Source organism: Diceros bicornis, chromosome 2 (assembly GCF_020826845.1).
Source record: "Diceros bicornis minor isolate mBicDic1 chromosome 2, mDicBic1.mat.cur, whole genome shotgun sequence".
Lineage (NCBI taxonomy): Eukaryota > Metazoa > Chordata > Mammalia > Perissodactyla > Rhinocerotidae > Diceros > Diceros bicornis.
Window position 1 is genome coordinate 58,660,754 of NC_080741.1, and position 15,306 is coordinate 58,676,059.

The 15,306-nt window shown below is 36.2% G+C and overlaps 1 protein-coding gene across 9 annotated transcripts in view; it reads right to left on the reverse strand.

The window, feature by feature from the left end:
- Nucleotides 1–15,306, reverse strand: part of CFAP20DC (CFAP20 domain containing) — a 226,793-nt gene that overhangs the window by 105,676 nt on the left and 105,811 nt on the right. For all 9 annotated transcript variants that reach the window (XM_058562112.1, XM_058562095.1, XM_058562100.1 and 6 more), the window contains one exon: nucleotides 444–608. In XM_058562112.1, the coding sequence (XP_058418095.1) occupies nucleotides 444–608 (165 nt within the window). The remainder of the gene's footprint in view (nucleotides 1–443; nucleotides 609–15,306) is intronic.

Below are 15,306 nucleotides of genomic sequence, written 5' to 3' on the forward strand. Positions count from 1 at the left end.
TGGGAAACGCATTAAAAGTCTTTAATCAAAGTGACATGATCACATTTCTATTTCTATTATCAGAAAGATAGTTCTGACAGCAATTTGGAGACTGACTGGGAGGCTAAGGTGAGTGGCAGTGGGGCCCTGTACAATGGAAGTAGCAATAGGATAGAGGAGGAGACAGATTTGAGAGATGTTTAGGAGGTATAATTGGCAGGGTTTGGAAGCATACAGGAAAAGGAGAATAACCAAGGACGTTTTGCTTTATGACGTAAAAATTTAGAAAATATTTTAGTTGCTAAAGAGAAATTTAAAATAATGGTTTATCACTGACATGAGTTGAGGCTAAAGTGACTTAATATTTAACTTCCAGCTACAAAGCATCATTGCAAAGTTTTTTTTCCTTCTTCTTTTGGTCTTACAAATAAATATGCATATAATTTAGGTGCCTGAGTGCATACCTGATTCTGCTGAACCTAGAGGATGATCTCCAAATTTTATGTCAGTTTGGCGGAGTTTAGTCATGTTTAGCAGCTGTGTGACTTGTGGAACATCTGTTGTTAGTTGGCAGCTTCGTGGAATAATGTCTGTAGGTTCATCTGTTGGAAGGGGAACACCATATCCAGCTGGAAATAAAGACAAACATTCATTCCCAAAATGGAAGCCATTTTGGCCAAATGGACATATCTTATAAATGAAACCAATCAAAGCAAAACATTCGAGAGTATGCCTCTGGATGAGTTACTTAACCTTACAGCCTTGGTTTTTTCATCTGTAAAATGAGCATGATAATTTTACTGCTTACTTTCTATGACTGTAGAAAGGATTGAATAAAATAAAGTATATAACATATGGAGCAGGTTCAGAGACCTGTGCAATAAATGAGAGCATTCATTGAAATATTTTATATTTGTTTTTCAATACTAGAGTGTGACTCAAAAGAAGAACTAGTTAGGTATGCTCCAATGAAGATTTATGGGAGTACACTGGCTCATTTATAGGAAATCAATAAGTACAATAACATTATTAAATAAGCACCTAGAGCCATTATATGGGAAAATTAATTTTTTAACTTTTTATTTTGAAATAATTTTAGGCCCAGAGAAAAGCTACAAAAATAGTACAGAGTTCCTATATACCCTTTACCCAGCTTCCTCTAATGTTAACATCTTACCTTTGAATACTTTCAAAGAAAAAATAGTTTATTATAATTAAAACAGTATTTTTATTATTATAATTTGTATTTCTAAGGAGATTTGATATCATTCATATATATTTATATAAATACTTAAATTTTCATTTTAGTAAATTTACTGTTCAAATGAGTTAACCCATTTTACTATTAGAACATTTTTTCCTATTTATTTGTATGACCTCTTTCATGGCAAAGATTTTAAGCCTTGTCATATGGCTTAACATATATTAAGCATATATCTATATATAGATATATGGCTGTAGCAAGTAGGAATTAAACTGGTGTTAGCATTCCAAAGAGCAATTTTACTATATGTATCAAAAGCCTTAAAAATGTACATGCTGTTTTACTCAGTAATATCACCTTATGAATCTACTCTAATGTAAAAAAAAAATCAGAAACTCAGATAAAGATCTATGTGAATAGGTGTACATAATTTCTGAAAAAAAAACCAACTTGAATTTCCAGTAAAGAGTCACAAGAAATCGCATTTATGAAGATGTCTTAACGATATGGGAAAGACTCAAGATGAGACATTAAATGAAAATAATATATACAAAATTCTATCTCAACTGTAGAAAATCAATAAATAAAATGTATGAATGACAAAAAGATTAGAAGGAAATATACTAAAATGTAAAATAACTTCCGATGGTTAGCTTAAGCATAGGTTTTTTTCCTTCATAAAAATGTTTATATATGTTTAATTTTTATGAGCAAAATTTCTAATTTTAGAATCTAGTGGAAAAATTTGTGTCTGTATGTGAACGTGAGTAGTACGAAAAATTGAAGCAATCATCCCTCAAAAAACATCCTATGTAAGTATAAACTCTAACCACGTTCATAAAGGCAAAAGACGTTAGGTTTACATGTACCCAAGTCATGGCAGTTTCTTAATTAGATCCTAATGTCCTAATCTTGAAAAAGAAAATGAATCATTTAACTAAAAACTTAAATACTCATCAGCAATGTAATGGTTTCTAAGTGTCCTAATGCTCTAGTCATTAAAAATGCACTAGATTTACAAATCTTAGTTTGCAGGTGTTCTTTAATCATCTATTTCTTATTTGTCATCGAAATTTAGAAAATCAATATAAAGTAATTGAGAAAATAAACTCTCAAAATAGAACACATTTGGAAAAATAAGTAAACTAACTCCAGATATATATTTGACATATCATTTCAAACTCCCCTGAGGTAGAAAAAGATAATTTCCACACCAATGCCAATATTGATAAACTAAAATTTTATATTAAAAGAAGAAGAGAATTCTTAGGCTAATAAGACCCTGAAGTAAAATGCTGTATTCTGAATTCTATAAAGAGAAATTGGAAACTTTAGCTTATAGGGCTTGTGTGGATGGTACAGGGTACAATGTCATACGAAGTTCGAAATGCATCTGAAACAAAACCTGAGTTTCCAACTAACAAGGGACAGACAGCAAATCCCTGATAACACAAAATCCACAAGCCTTTATGGAAGACAGAAACAAGGCAGAGACGATTACAAAACTCCAATCTGAATCTCACGGGAACATGGCTGACATGCAAATCAGACTTCACGTTAAAAGGCTCAAATCCCCTCTTTGTCATCTCTTCTTTCTATGTCTACTCTCCCTTTGCATCTAGAACTGTATCACTATTTATTGGATTATTCATTGAGGGAAATTGGGCAGTATAAAACCTGCAATAAAAGGAGAAATCAAAGAAAAAAACTATTGGTTTATTTTTTTTTAAATAAAGACTAATCATGAAGCCCATTTAGCAACTACTGACTCTCAAACTTTCTCTGAGACTCTGTGGAGGAATACATGGGAAGGGGGTTTAGTCTCATTTTTGTGAAACCAATCTATGAAGGAGCTTTACGTTCTGGTAATTGGATGTTCCGACAGACTTAAATGAAAGTTCATTCATCTTCCCACCACCCACCTCACCAAAAACCACCCCTACTTCTCCACATCCAATTACTAGGTCATTAAATTTTATTTTTTAAGCATTTAGAGCTTAATTTAAAAATAAGAATTTTGAGAATAGCATAGATCCTCTACAAAAATTAAATAGTGCCCAACTGTGAGTACATAGACGGCACGGTCTGTCTTCATTCATTTACTCATTTTATCATTCAGCAAATACTTATTGAGTCTCCACTCTGTGCCAGGCACTCATCGAGTGGCTTGGAATCTAGCAGTGAGCCAGAGCAACTCTGTCCTGGCCTTCTTGAAGCTTACATCTAGCAGAGAATAGGAAACAAATCATATCATAAATAACTCTTTAAGTATAATTTTGTTAAATGCTTGGAAGGAAAAGTCCAACGTGTTATGAAAGAGGTAATAGGGGAATCTAACAGCATAGGCTGTGAGGGAAAGTCTTCTCTGATAAGGAGACATTTAAGCTGAGTCAAAAGGGATAAGTAGAAAGTGGTCTGGTGAAATGGGGTGGGAGAGATAATTCAGGTGGAGGGAACAGAGCATTTGAAGACTCTGAAGGCGGAAGGACTCTGGTGCATTCTAGGAACTGAAAGACAGTTGAGAGTTGCTAGAATGGGAGAGAATCCCAATTATCTATTTAGTACAGCACCTGGTTCAAAAGGGATGCTCAATAAACGTTCATAGATAAAAGCCCCTTAGTAACAGCCCGATCTAGATTAAACGCAGCTTCCAAGTCTTCCATTTTTCTTCTGTGGTTGTCCTTTGTTCAGCTATATCCTGCAAAGTACTCCATGCACATTTTATTTGGACATCTTTCTCCCCAGATAGCCAGTAACAAATCAAACTGGCAATCAGATACTAAAGGACAGGGCCTGTCTGCATTGTTCTTTCAGACAAGTTCTATCTTCTGGAAGGAACTGTGTACGGAAACATGCAGGCTGCTTGATCAACGTCTGAAAAGTGACATAGTCGAATTTAAAATGCTTTTGCTAACAGATCTGAAAGAACATAATGTTGGCTGGAATGGTCAGCTTAGAATGGGGAAATGGTACAATGAAGGGAAAGGCTTTGAGAAAGCTGACAGATTTGCCCATGTAGCATCCAAACACAAACAGATGGTCGGTTTTTGATGTCTTTGCTCCCAGTGTGAGCTGGTGTATTATTACAATGTTTGAGTGACTCTGTAACCCTGTTTGCCTTTCTTCTGTCATAAAGCCATCATAAAATGAACCACTCTGTAGGTGTTTAATACCTTTGATGAGGATCTTAACTAGCTTTAAAAATTGTCATCAATTTTAATACATATACAAAGCACTTTATGCATTAAAAATCATCATCCCCATTTTACTGGGGGGAAATGCCTTATAAAATAACAAGATTTATAGCTCCGTTTTGGTTTATGGCTTCTCCTAATTCATATAGCTTAAATAAGTACTAATTTTATAATAGTTCACTGGTCCCAGACTCAACTACATTCATCTTATTTATCTGGGAAAAGCCTGCAGTACCTAGCACAGTGCCTTATTTATATTAAATCTCACCTCTCTGAAACACCAGTGAGAGCCAAGCAGAAAACACAAAAGTCTCTAACTGCTGAGATATTACATCATAGTCTGTTTGGGCTGCTATAACAGAATACTACAGACTGGGTGGTGTAATCGAAATTTATTTCTCACAGTTCTGGAGGCTAAGAAGTCCAAGATCAAGGCACCAGCAGACTTGGTGTCTGGTGAGGGCCCTATTCCCAGTTCATAGATGGCCATCTTCTTGCTATAACCTCACATAGAGGAAGGGGCAAGGGAGCTTTCTGGGGTCTCTTTTATAAGGTCACTAATCCTATTCATGAGGGCTCTGTCCTCATGATCTAATCACCTCCCAAATGTCCCACCTCCAGATACCATCACATTAGGGATTAGGTTTCAACATATGAATTTTAGGAGGACACAAACATTTAATATATACCAATATTGCTACAAAGTCTGTTGATTTTTTGTCTGTTCATTCATTCATTCACCATATAACTATCAGATTTTCTCTGGGCCTGGCATGGATTCAAATCTCTGCTTTATGGAGTCTACTGTATAATGCAGAAAGATTTTAAGAAGCAGTATATTATAGTGGTTAAAAGCAGAGGCTCTGGGGGCCAGCCTGGTGGCGTAGTTGTTAAGTTTGCACGCTCCACTTCAGTGGCCCGGGGTCCGCCAGTTCAGATCGCAGGCTCGGATCTACACACCACTCGTCAAGCCATGCTGTGGCGGCGTCCCACATACAAAATAGAGGAAGAATGGCATGGACGTTAGCTCAGGAACAACCTTCCTCAAGCAAAAAGAGGAAGACTGGCAACAGATGTTAGTTCAGGGCCAATCTACCTCACCAAAAAAAAAAAAAAAAAACCACACAGGCTCTGGAGCAAGGTGTCCTGGGTTCACATTCCGGCTACATCACCCAATAGCTATGCGACTTTGGCATAGTAATTTACCTTGCAGTGCCCTGCTCTCCTTATCCTTACGTAAAACACGGATATAAAAATAACACTTCACAGGGTTATTGTGACGATTGAATGAGTTAACGTATATAAGGGGCTAAGAATAGTGCCTGGTATGTAGCAAGTGCTACATAAGTGCTTATTATTAAAAATAGACAAATATTTATATAAATTATTTCATTACAATGGTGGCAAAACCACCACATCTTAGTATGTGTTTTTTATAATAAAAGGTTTTGATGTTTAAAGCCTGCACTACACCAAAAACATGGCTATCCTGAAGGAATCATGCCCTTAGAGCTTTCTTTAAAAAATAATTTACTGAGGAGAAATTCACATGAACATAAAATTGAGCATTTTAAAGTGAACAATTCAGGGGCATTTAATACCTTCATGTTGAGCAACCACCACCTCTATCTAGTTCTAAAACACTTCCATCACTCCAAAGTTAAAATCCCTTACCCAATAACCATTTCTCCCCAGTCCCTCCGGCCTTCAGTCCCTGGCAGCCACAATCTACATTCTGTCTCTATGGACTCATCTATTCCGGTTATTTCATATAAATGGAGTCATACAATGTTTGACCTTTTGTGTCTGTGTGAATAGTACATACCACATTTTGTTAATTCATTCATCTCATGCTGAACATGTGGGCTTTTCACATTTTGGCTTTTGTAAATAAGGCTGCTAAGAACATGCAAATGTATCTGCTTTCCATTTTTTGGGGTATATACCTAGGAGTGGAATTGCAGGGTCATACGGTAATTCTGTTTAACTTTTTTAGGAACTGTCAAAATGTCTTCCACAGTGTGTGAAACGTTCTGCATTCCCATCAGCAGTGTATAAAGGTTCCAATTTCTCTACGTACTTAACACTTATTTTTCATTAAAAAATTATAGCCATCTTAGTGGGTGCGAAGTGGTATCTCACTGTGGTTTTAATTTGCACTTCCCTAATGACTAATGATGTTGGGCATCTTTTCCTGTGTTTATCTGCCATTTGTATATCTTCTTTGGAGAAATGTCTATTTTAAGTTCTTTGACCATTTTTTTTAATTGATGTCATAATAGTTTATAACATTGTGAGATTCCAGTTGTATATTATTATTTGTCAGTCACTATATAAATGTGCCCCTTCACTCCTTGTGCCCACCCCCCAACTCTCTTCCCCCTGGTAACCACCAAACTGTTCTCTCTCCTTTGACCATTTTTTAATTGGGTTGTCTTTTTGTTGTTGAGTTGTAAGAGTCTTTTATATATTCCAAATACTAGAATATATCAGAATATTCTATATATATATTCTCTCTATATAAGAACCAGAATATATATCCTATCAGATATATGATTTACAAATATCTTCTCCCATTCCGTAGGCTGTCTTTTCACTTTCTTAACAGTGTCCTTTGATACACAAAAGTTTTAATTTTGATGAAGTCTAATTTATCTATTTTTAAAATTTTGTTGCTGTGCTTTTGGTGTCATATCTAAGAATCCACTGCCAAATCCAAGGTGATGAAGATTTATCTCTATTTTTTTCTTAAGAGTTTTATGGTTTTAACTCTGATCCATTTTGAGTTAATTTTTGTATACGGTGTGAGGTAGGGGTCCAACCTCATTCTTTTGTATGTGGATATCCAGTTGTCCCACGACCATTTGTTGAAGAGACTATTCTCTCCCTATTGAATGTTCTTAGCACCCCTGTCAAAATCATATGTATAAGTTCACTTCTGGACTCAATTCTATTCCATCAGTCTAAATGTCTGTCCTAAGGGCAAACTGCTTTGATTACTGTAAACTTTGAGGTAAGTTTTGAAATTGGGAAGTGTGAATCCTCCAACTTTGTTCTTCTTTTTCAAGACTGTTTTTGGCTATTCAGATTCCCTTGCAATTCCATATGAATTTGAGGATTGGCTTTTTCATTTTTGCAAAAAAAAAAGCCATTGAAATTTTCAGACAGATTGCATTGAATCTCTATATATCTTTGGGTAATACTAACATCTTAACAATATCAAGTCTTCCAATCCATGAATGCAAGATGTCTTTCCATTTATTTAGGTCTTCTTTAATTTCTTTTAGCAATGTTTTATAGTTTTCAGTGTAAAAGTCTTTCACCTCCTTGGTTAAATTTATTCCTAAGTATTTAATTATTTGGATGGTATTGTAAATGGAATTGTCCTCAGAGTTTTTGAGATATGAAGTTTTATTATAAATAATATCTTATAATATTTAATTATAAAATCTAATAGATATTTTATTCAGAATAACTCTGAGTCTTTTTTTTTTTTTGTGAAGAAGATTGGCCCTGAGCTAACATCTGTGCCAGTCTTCCTCTACTTTGTATATGGGATGCTGTCACAGCATGGCTTGATGAGCAGTGTGTACATCTGCACCCAGGACCTGAACTCACGGACCCTGTGCCACCAAACTGGAGCACACGAACTTAACCACTATGCCACTGGGTCAGCCCCTCTGAGTCTTGATATACAGATATTCATGATCCATTTTTGTGGGATCTACTATTGGCTGCTGGGAACCTCTGCTATGCCGAGATCTTATCCCCTTTCTTAGCCCCTTTCTTTCTTTGCTAGGCAAGGGCATTCTGAGTTCAGCTCCACTCAGGGAAGGAGTAGGAATGCAGCCTTAAACTGACAAGATTTGCGTACAATGTGCACTCATCTGACCTGGAGACGGAGAGGTGGGAAATCACTCAACAATGTTAATTATTAAAAACACTAAACCATTCCAGTTATTGGGGAAGGTAAACTTGTGTGTCGCTGAAGAAAGAACAATCGGAAGCCTGGCCTCGAGTTCCACCTTCTGTGACCTCAGCACAAGAGGCCTCATTTCCATGGGCCTTGTTTTCCTCATTTGTATAATTAAGACTTGGATTAGATGACCTCTAAGGCCCTTGTTGATCAATGAGTCTATTAAGGCAAGATGTCAGTATTTCTAGTTTTTCCTGTGGCCTTTCAAGGGATAATTTTCTTCACATTGCTTGACACCCAGTAAAGGTTTATTGAATAGAGACAGTGAATGAATAAATAATTGAACAAATAAACAATTAACTAATCCTTACTTCATTAATTCATCAAACATTTATGATAAGTTACTGGTTCCAGGTCATGTGCTAGATAGAGATGAAAATGTGGAGACCCAGTCTACGCTCTCAAGGGGCTCTCAGTCTGAAATCAGACTTTTAATTCTTCTTTTCTTCTTGCATTTCTAAACACAGAACACATACTCTCCAGTCCTAGTATTTTAGAAAGAACACTGAACTGGGGAGTCAGGAGACCTGTAAAATCATCACTGGCATAGCATAAGTCCACGCTTGGATCATCACTTGATCTTTCCTCTCTTCTCTTCTCCGTCTTTCTCTTATGTAACTATCCACACATATATTCTGTTTTTAAAAAAAAAACGCAGAATGATACAAGTTAATCAATAATTTAGTTACGCAAATGCCTAAAAATGCCAGTCCATGTCCCCTTGGGAATCATAAAAGTAATAAACTAAATTGAATCAGCATGCTTTACTATTTGTCCAGCATAAGTCATTCCTCTGAGCAAGTGAGAAACTGGTTAATTGCTTGTTTTAAGGTTCCAATAATTCACTTTTTATTATATCCCACTGTGTAACAGAGAATAGCAAAGGAATTAGGCAAAATTTCCTAGCTTGGGTGATTTTAAGAGGTTCTAGAGTGAAGTGGTAGCAGTTTAAGCCAAGGACAACACAGTACCGAGCTCAAGTAAGGATTTAATACAATTTTTTAAAAATTGAGTCCAAGAATGGAATGTAAGAAGCAGGCAGAAAAGTTTCTTATGGTAAAAATCTCACACTATGACTGACTAAACTGTCTGTACAGAAGAAAATGGCCCCTCCTTCAGTAAGAAAGAAAGATGGACATCCATCACTTACTGTAATGCAGACACCCTCAACACAGCCAGTCACCAAATCCTCGCATTCTTATTCCTTGCCATCTCTTGTATCTTTCCTTTTATTATTTCCTCTCTCTTCTACCCTTCCACGAGACGCAGTACACTGTAGTAATTAGGAATATAAACTCTGGAGTCCCACCACCAGGGTTCAAATCCTGTTTCTATTTTAAGAGCTGTGTGACATTGGGCACATTCCCTGACTTTTCTGTGCCTCAGTTTTCCTGTTTGTAAAATGGGGATGATAGTAATATCTACCTCATAGAGTTGTTATGAGCATTAAATTAAGTTCATATATGTAAAGTGCTTAAAATAGCCACTGCTCTTATCATCATCATCATCACTATTATCACTTCTGATGTCAACCTCCTTGACCAGAGACACTCAGTTTGCCCCATACTTTGTTATCTTTTGTCCTCTTTTATCAAATTGTCTTTAGAAGGAACTCTTGTATTGTTAACTTTTCTAGTGTCTATAATCACACAGAGAACTCTGAGGACAGGAACCTCGCTCTATATCCTCATGTCACCCAAAGCATGCAGGAACCTCGCTCTATATCCTCATGTCACCCAAAGCATGCAGCCTAGAAATGCAATATTAGGTTACATGATACCTGCCACCCCTGCCATGTACCATACTGAACTTGTCCCTTGAACACATCAGATCCTTTCATGATGCCATGCCTTTACATATATATGCTCTTTCCTTTGCCTGAAATGCTTTCTATTCTCATTGTCCACTTTCATTACTTGGGAAATTATTATTTTTCCTTCAGGATACAGTTTGGAAAGTTTATTTCTCTAGGTTAATATAGACCAAACATTGGTATATGGACAGAAGTCCATGAAGCCATTTTCACTGGTCTGTGGTGAAAATTTCAGCCTTTGTTCTGAAATTAAGACCTTCCCTGTGTGTGTGTTTAAATGTCCTTTCCTTTAAATGAAATAATCAGAATAATTGTAGTTTTTCTTGTCTGTCCGTTTTAATGCTCTGATTTGGCAAATTCAAAAGTTGGCAACCTTATGTTAGACCTCAAAATTTTTCTTAACTTGACAGGTCTGTGAAGTCCAAGCGCTTCACCAAGTGGCTCTCTCAGGTAAGGGGTCAGTGCTCCAGACTCTCCTCTCACTGCTTATTAAGCCCATTAGAGAAGTTTCCACCAGGTACAATAATCTACATGTACATGTAAGTTTCCCTGGGAGACCCTGAGCTCCTCGAAGCAGGGGCTGTGTGCATCCCAGTGCCTGATGTATAGAAAACAGAGATTTAGCATCTATCTACACACTGTATTATAGTCTATGTCTTTTCATATATTTTTGTATTTGACTGGATCTTCACAACCACTTTAAAGTAATTAATGAGGAAACAAAGCTCAAGGACGTTCAGAACTCACACAAAACCACAAAGTTGGTACATGATCACAGCAATGGACTATGGAAACATTAAACCATATCTTTAGGCTCTAGAATATCAATTCAATTTCTCCAAGATGTACCTGGTTTACACATATTATGCTTTTACTGGAAATATAATGATGGTATTTATCTAACCAAGGAACAACTATTATCCTCGTTTTACTGATGAGGAAACTGAAGCATAAGATAGGGTGAATACTTATACAAGATTAAGTACTGGCAGCTAAATAAGGAATACGGGGCTATACGCGAAGTATCCTGAACCATGGCATGCTTCCCCAATCCCTATTCAGAACAGTTTAGGTAATCTAATATGCCATATTCATAAGGCTTCTTTTCAGCCTTCTAAAAACCTGAGAGAAATCACACCAATGCTTGTTCCTGGGATCTTTTACACATTATCCATTCACTTAAAAAAATTAATTATAAAACAAAAGACAGGTATATTCTTCAAAAATTCAAACAGTACTATAAAATTATGAGAAAAAAAATCACACCATCACTCCCTAACTGCTGCCCTCCCAGCTCACTCATCCCCCAGTCCTGCAATGCAGAGACAACTGTTTTCAAGCCTTTCATCTACATCTTCTAACCCTTCTGGTATTTACTTCTACATTTATAAATAGTAGCCTTATACTGACATTTCTGCACTTAATAGTTTTAAGTAACATCGCTGATATTCTATTTTGGAAAAAAGAGGATTTGGCACTGTTAAACCACCATGCCACCTTCCTTCCTTCCCCACATCCTTCAAATATGATTTTTCATAATTTTGGGACAAATTATCCTTCAACATTTTACATTATTAAGATTATGTAAGAACGTTGTGCCACTACACTCCTATTAAAATAGCAAAAATCCAGAACACTGACAACCTCAAGTGCTGGCAAGGATGTGGAGCAATGGGAACTCTCATTCACTGCTGGTGGGAATGCAAATGTTACAGCCACTGTGGAAGAGTTGGCAGTTTCTTACAAAACTAGACATACTCTCACCACATGAGCCAGCAGTCGTGCTCCTTGGTATTTACCCAAATGAGTTGAAAATTTATGTCCACACAAGAATACTTATAGCAGCTTTATTCATAATTTCCCAAACTTGGAAGCCACTAAAAATGTCCTTCAGTAGATGAATGGATAAATAAACTGGTTCATTCAGACAATGCAATACCATTCAGTGCTAAAATGAAACAGGCTATAAAGCCATGAAAAGATACTCAGGAACCTTAAATGCATGTTACTAAGTGAAAGAAGTCAATCCAAAGGCTACATGCTGCCTGATTCCAACTATGTGACATACTGGAAGAGGCAAAACTATGGAGACAGTAAAAAGATCAACAGTTGCCAGGGATTAACAGAGAGAGATGGATGAGTAGGTGAAACACAGAAGAATTTTAGGGCAGTGAAACTATTCTGTATGATACTATAATGGTATATACATGTCATTATTCATTTGTTAAAACCCACAGAATGTATAACACTGAGTGAACCCAAATGTAAACTATGGACTTTGGGTGATAATGACGTGTCAATTAGGCTCATCAATTGTAACAAATGTACCACTCTGGTGTGGGTGGTCATAGTTGGGGAGAATGTGCATGCATGTGGACAGGAGCAAATGGAAACTTTCTGCACTTTCCACTCAATTTTGCTGTGAATCTAAAATTTCTCTAAAAAACAGTCTATTAAAAAAAAAGGTTGTGTACATCTGAGCCACATGAGATACCACGATTACATTTCTACTGTTATACAACTTTTTGTTTTCCTTGGAGTTGATCACTGCTTTGTCACGGGTTTTCTTCATTCCTAACATTAATTCCTCCTAAACCCCCCATTAGCACTGTAAAAATCACAGTTGATTTATTTTCCACGTTCAAACACATCATACTCTTATCAGATACATTCTTTTCCTGGAGACTTTCCTCCTGAAAGCCTCCATGTTTCTGCTAAAATCTGAACTGACTGTCCTCTAGATATGCTGCACAAATGTCATCCTTTGAATTCCTTTAACCATAATTCTAGAAATTTCCTTTGCTTTTCTCCTGGATGAAATCCTCTGTTGGGTCCCATATATGCTTTTTTCTTATTTACTCTTAATTAATCTTAATATTGGAGAATATCTTCCAGATCTTTTCTGAGAAAGGATGTAAGTAAATAAATTTTGGAGACCTTGCATGTCTGCAAATATCTTCACTGGTGCCCTCATTTAATTGATAGACTGAATGGGTGTAGAATTCTGAGTTGAAAATAATTTTTCCTTAGACTTTTGAAGGTATAGATTCAAGGTCTTCTACCACCTAATGTTGCCGTATGAAGTCAGACATCATGCTTATTCCTAATCCTTTGTACATAACATGTATTTAAAAAAAAAAAAACTAGAAGGTTTAAAGGATCTTCTCTTTTTCCCTACTGTTCTGAAATTACATTATGGTGAGTCTTTTTTTGATGAGCTATGTCAATCTGAAAACACAGAGCCTTCAATTTCAGGAAATCTTCTATTTCATCCTTTCTTTTTTCTCTAGTCTCTCATCTTGGAATCCTTTACTCTGACGGTGGACCTCTTGGACTAACTTCTAATATTCTTAACATTTCCATCCTATTTTCAGTCTTTTGAGCTTTCTATTTTATGTTTTTGGTTCTATATCTTTAGAGGAAGACAATACAAAGTCTCAAAATATCTCTATAGTTTTTCATGCCCAATGTCCAGCATTCACTCAAAACTTATCAGGCACACCAGGAGACAAGACCAAGAGAAAAACAGGCAATAGGAACAGATCCACAGGAGAGCCCGCTATTGAAATTATGAGCTGTGGCCTTTAAAATAACTTTAATTAATATATCTGAGAAATTAGATAACAAAACAGAATTTCAGCTAAGGAATAGAAACCATAAAAAAGAATCTAATGAAATTCTAGAATCAAAAAATATAATAACTGAAATTAATAATGCTAAAGTATGTAATTCATTCAGCTTCTCAATAAATATCCAAATAAATGCCTACATAGATGCTCCAAGAGAAATGCAGGATGATTCTAGCAGCACTATTCAAAATAGCCTAAACTGGATAACTAAATTGTGGTATATTCATAAAATGGCATACTACACAGTATTGAAAATCAGCAACGACATAGATGAATCTCACAAACATGTTTTGTGAAAGTATGCATATATGAAAGAATATGTACTATATGATTGCATTTATATAAAGTTTGAAAACAGGTCCCAGGGCCGGCCTGGTGGCATAGCAGTTAAGTGCTCCGCTTCAGTGGCCCGGGGTTCGCCGGTTGGGATCCTGGGTGTAGACCCATGCATTGCTCATCAAGCCATGCTGTGGTGGCATCCCATACAGAGCAACTAGAAGGATATATAACTATGACATACAACTATCTACTGGGGCTTTGGGGAGAACAAAGGAAAAAAGGAGGAAGATTGGCAACAGATATTAGCTCAGGGCCAATCTTCCTCAAAAACAAAAGAAAACAAAACAAAACAGGTCCCAATTAATCTGTGGTGTTAGAAGTCAGGATAGAGTTACCTCTCAGAAGGAAGAGTGTCATGACTGGGAGGGGACATAAGCAGGCCTTCTGGGACACCTGAAATGTTCTATTTCTTGATCTGGGTGGTGGTTACAGAAATGTGCTCACTTTGTGGTAATTCCTCAAGCTACACATTTATTATTTGTGAATGTGTCTATATGTACATAAGAAGTTTATAATATAATAACATTTACAATATAATGTATAATATAATAAATATTATAAATATATAGTACAATATAATGAACTTCAATAAAAGATTTATTGAAGTAAAGTAGGAACAAATTATTCTTATTTTATAGATGCAGTATCTTTTGTTAACTCTGAGAAAAACATATCCATTCCTTATCGTATCTATTTCCTTCTTCCTATTAGTTTTGGTGTCTATCTACCACGTACTTGATGTACTTGCATTCAGAAGCTCTCTGGCTCAGTTTCTCCAGAGAATAAATCTCCTGTTGCCTCGTTACATGGAGTTGGAAAGGGGATCTGGTCCTACAGCAACCTATACAGAATTTTAACCATCACTTTGTTTTTAACCACATCCCTTAACCACTGCCTTGGCAGTACCTAGGGCTGCCAATTCTTGGGTCCCTCTGAGGTTCTACGTTTTGAAATCTCATTAGCAAACCTCTCTGTAAACCCCAAAGTTTCAGCTTTCTCTGCTCTTCTAAGTCAGTTGTCACTCACTCCTCAATCTTACAAAATTTATGAACATCTTTGTCTGTTGTTTTCTCCTTTTCATCCTGGTGAGTTTACACCTCTTTTATTCCCATATTATAATTTTAGTGGGGCTTGACGAAGGATCAGAGATAAAAACAGGTATTTAATCTGCC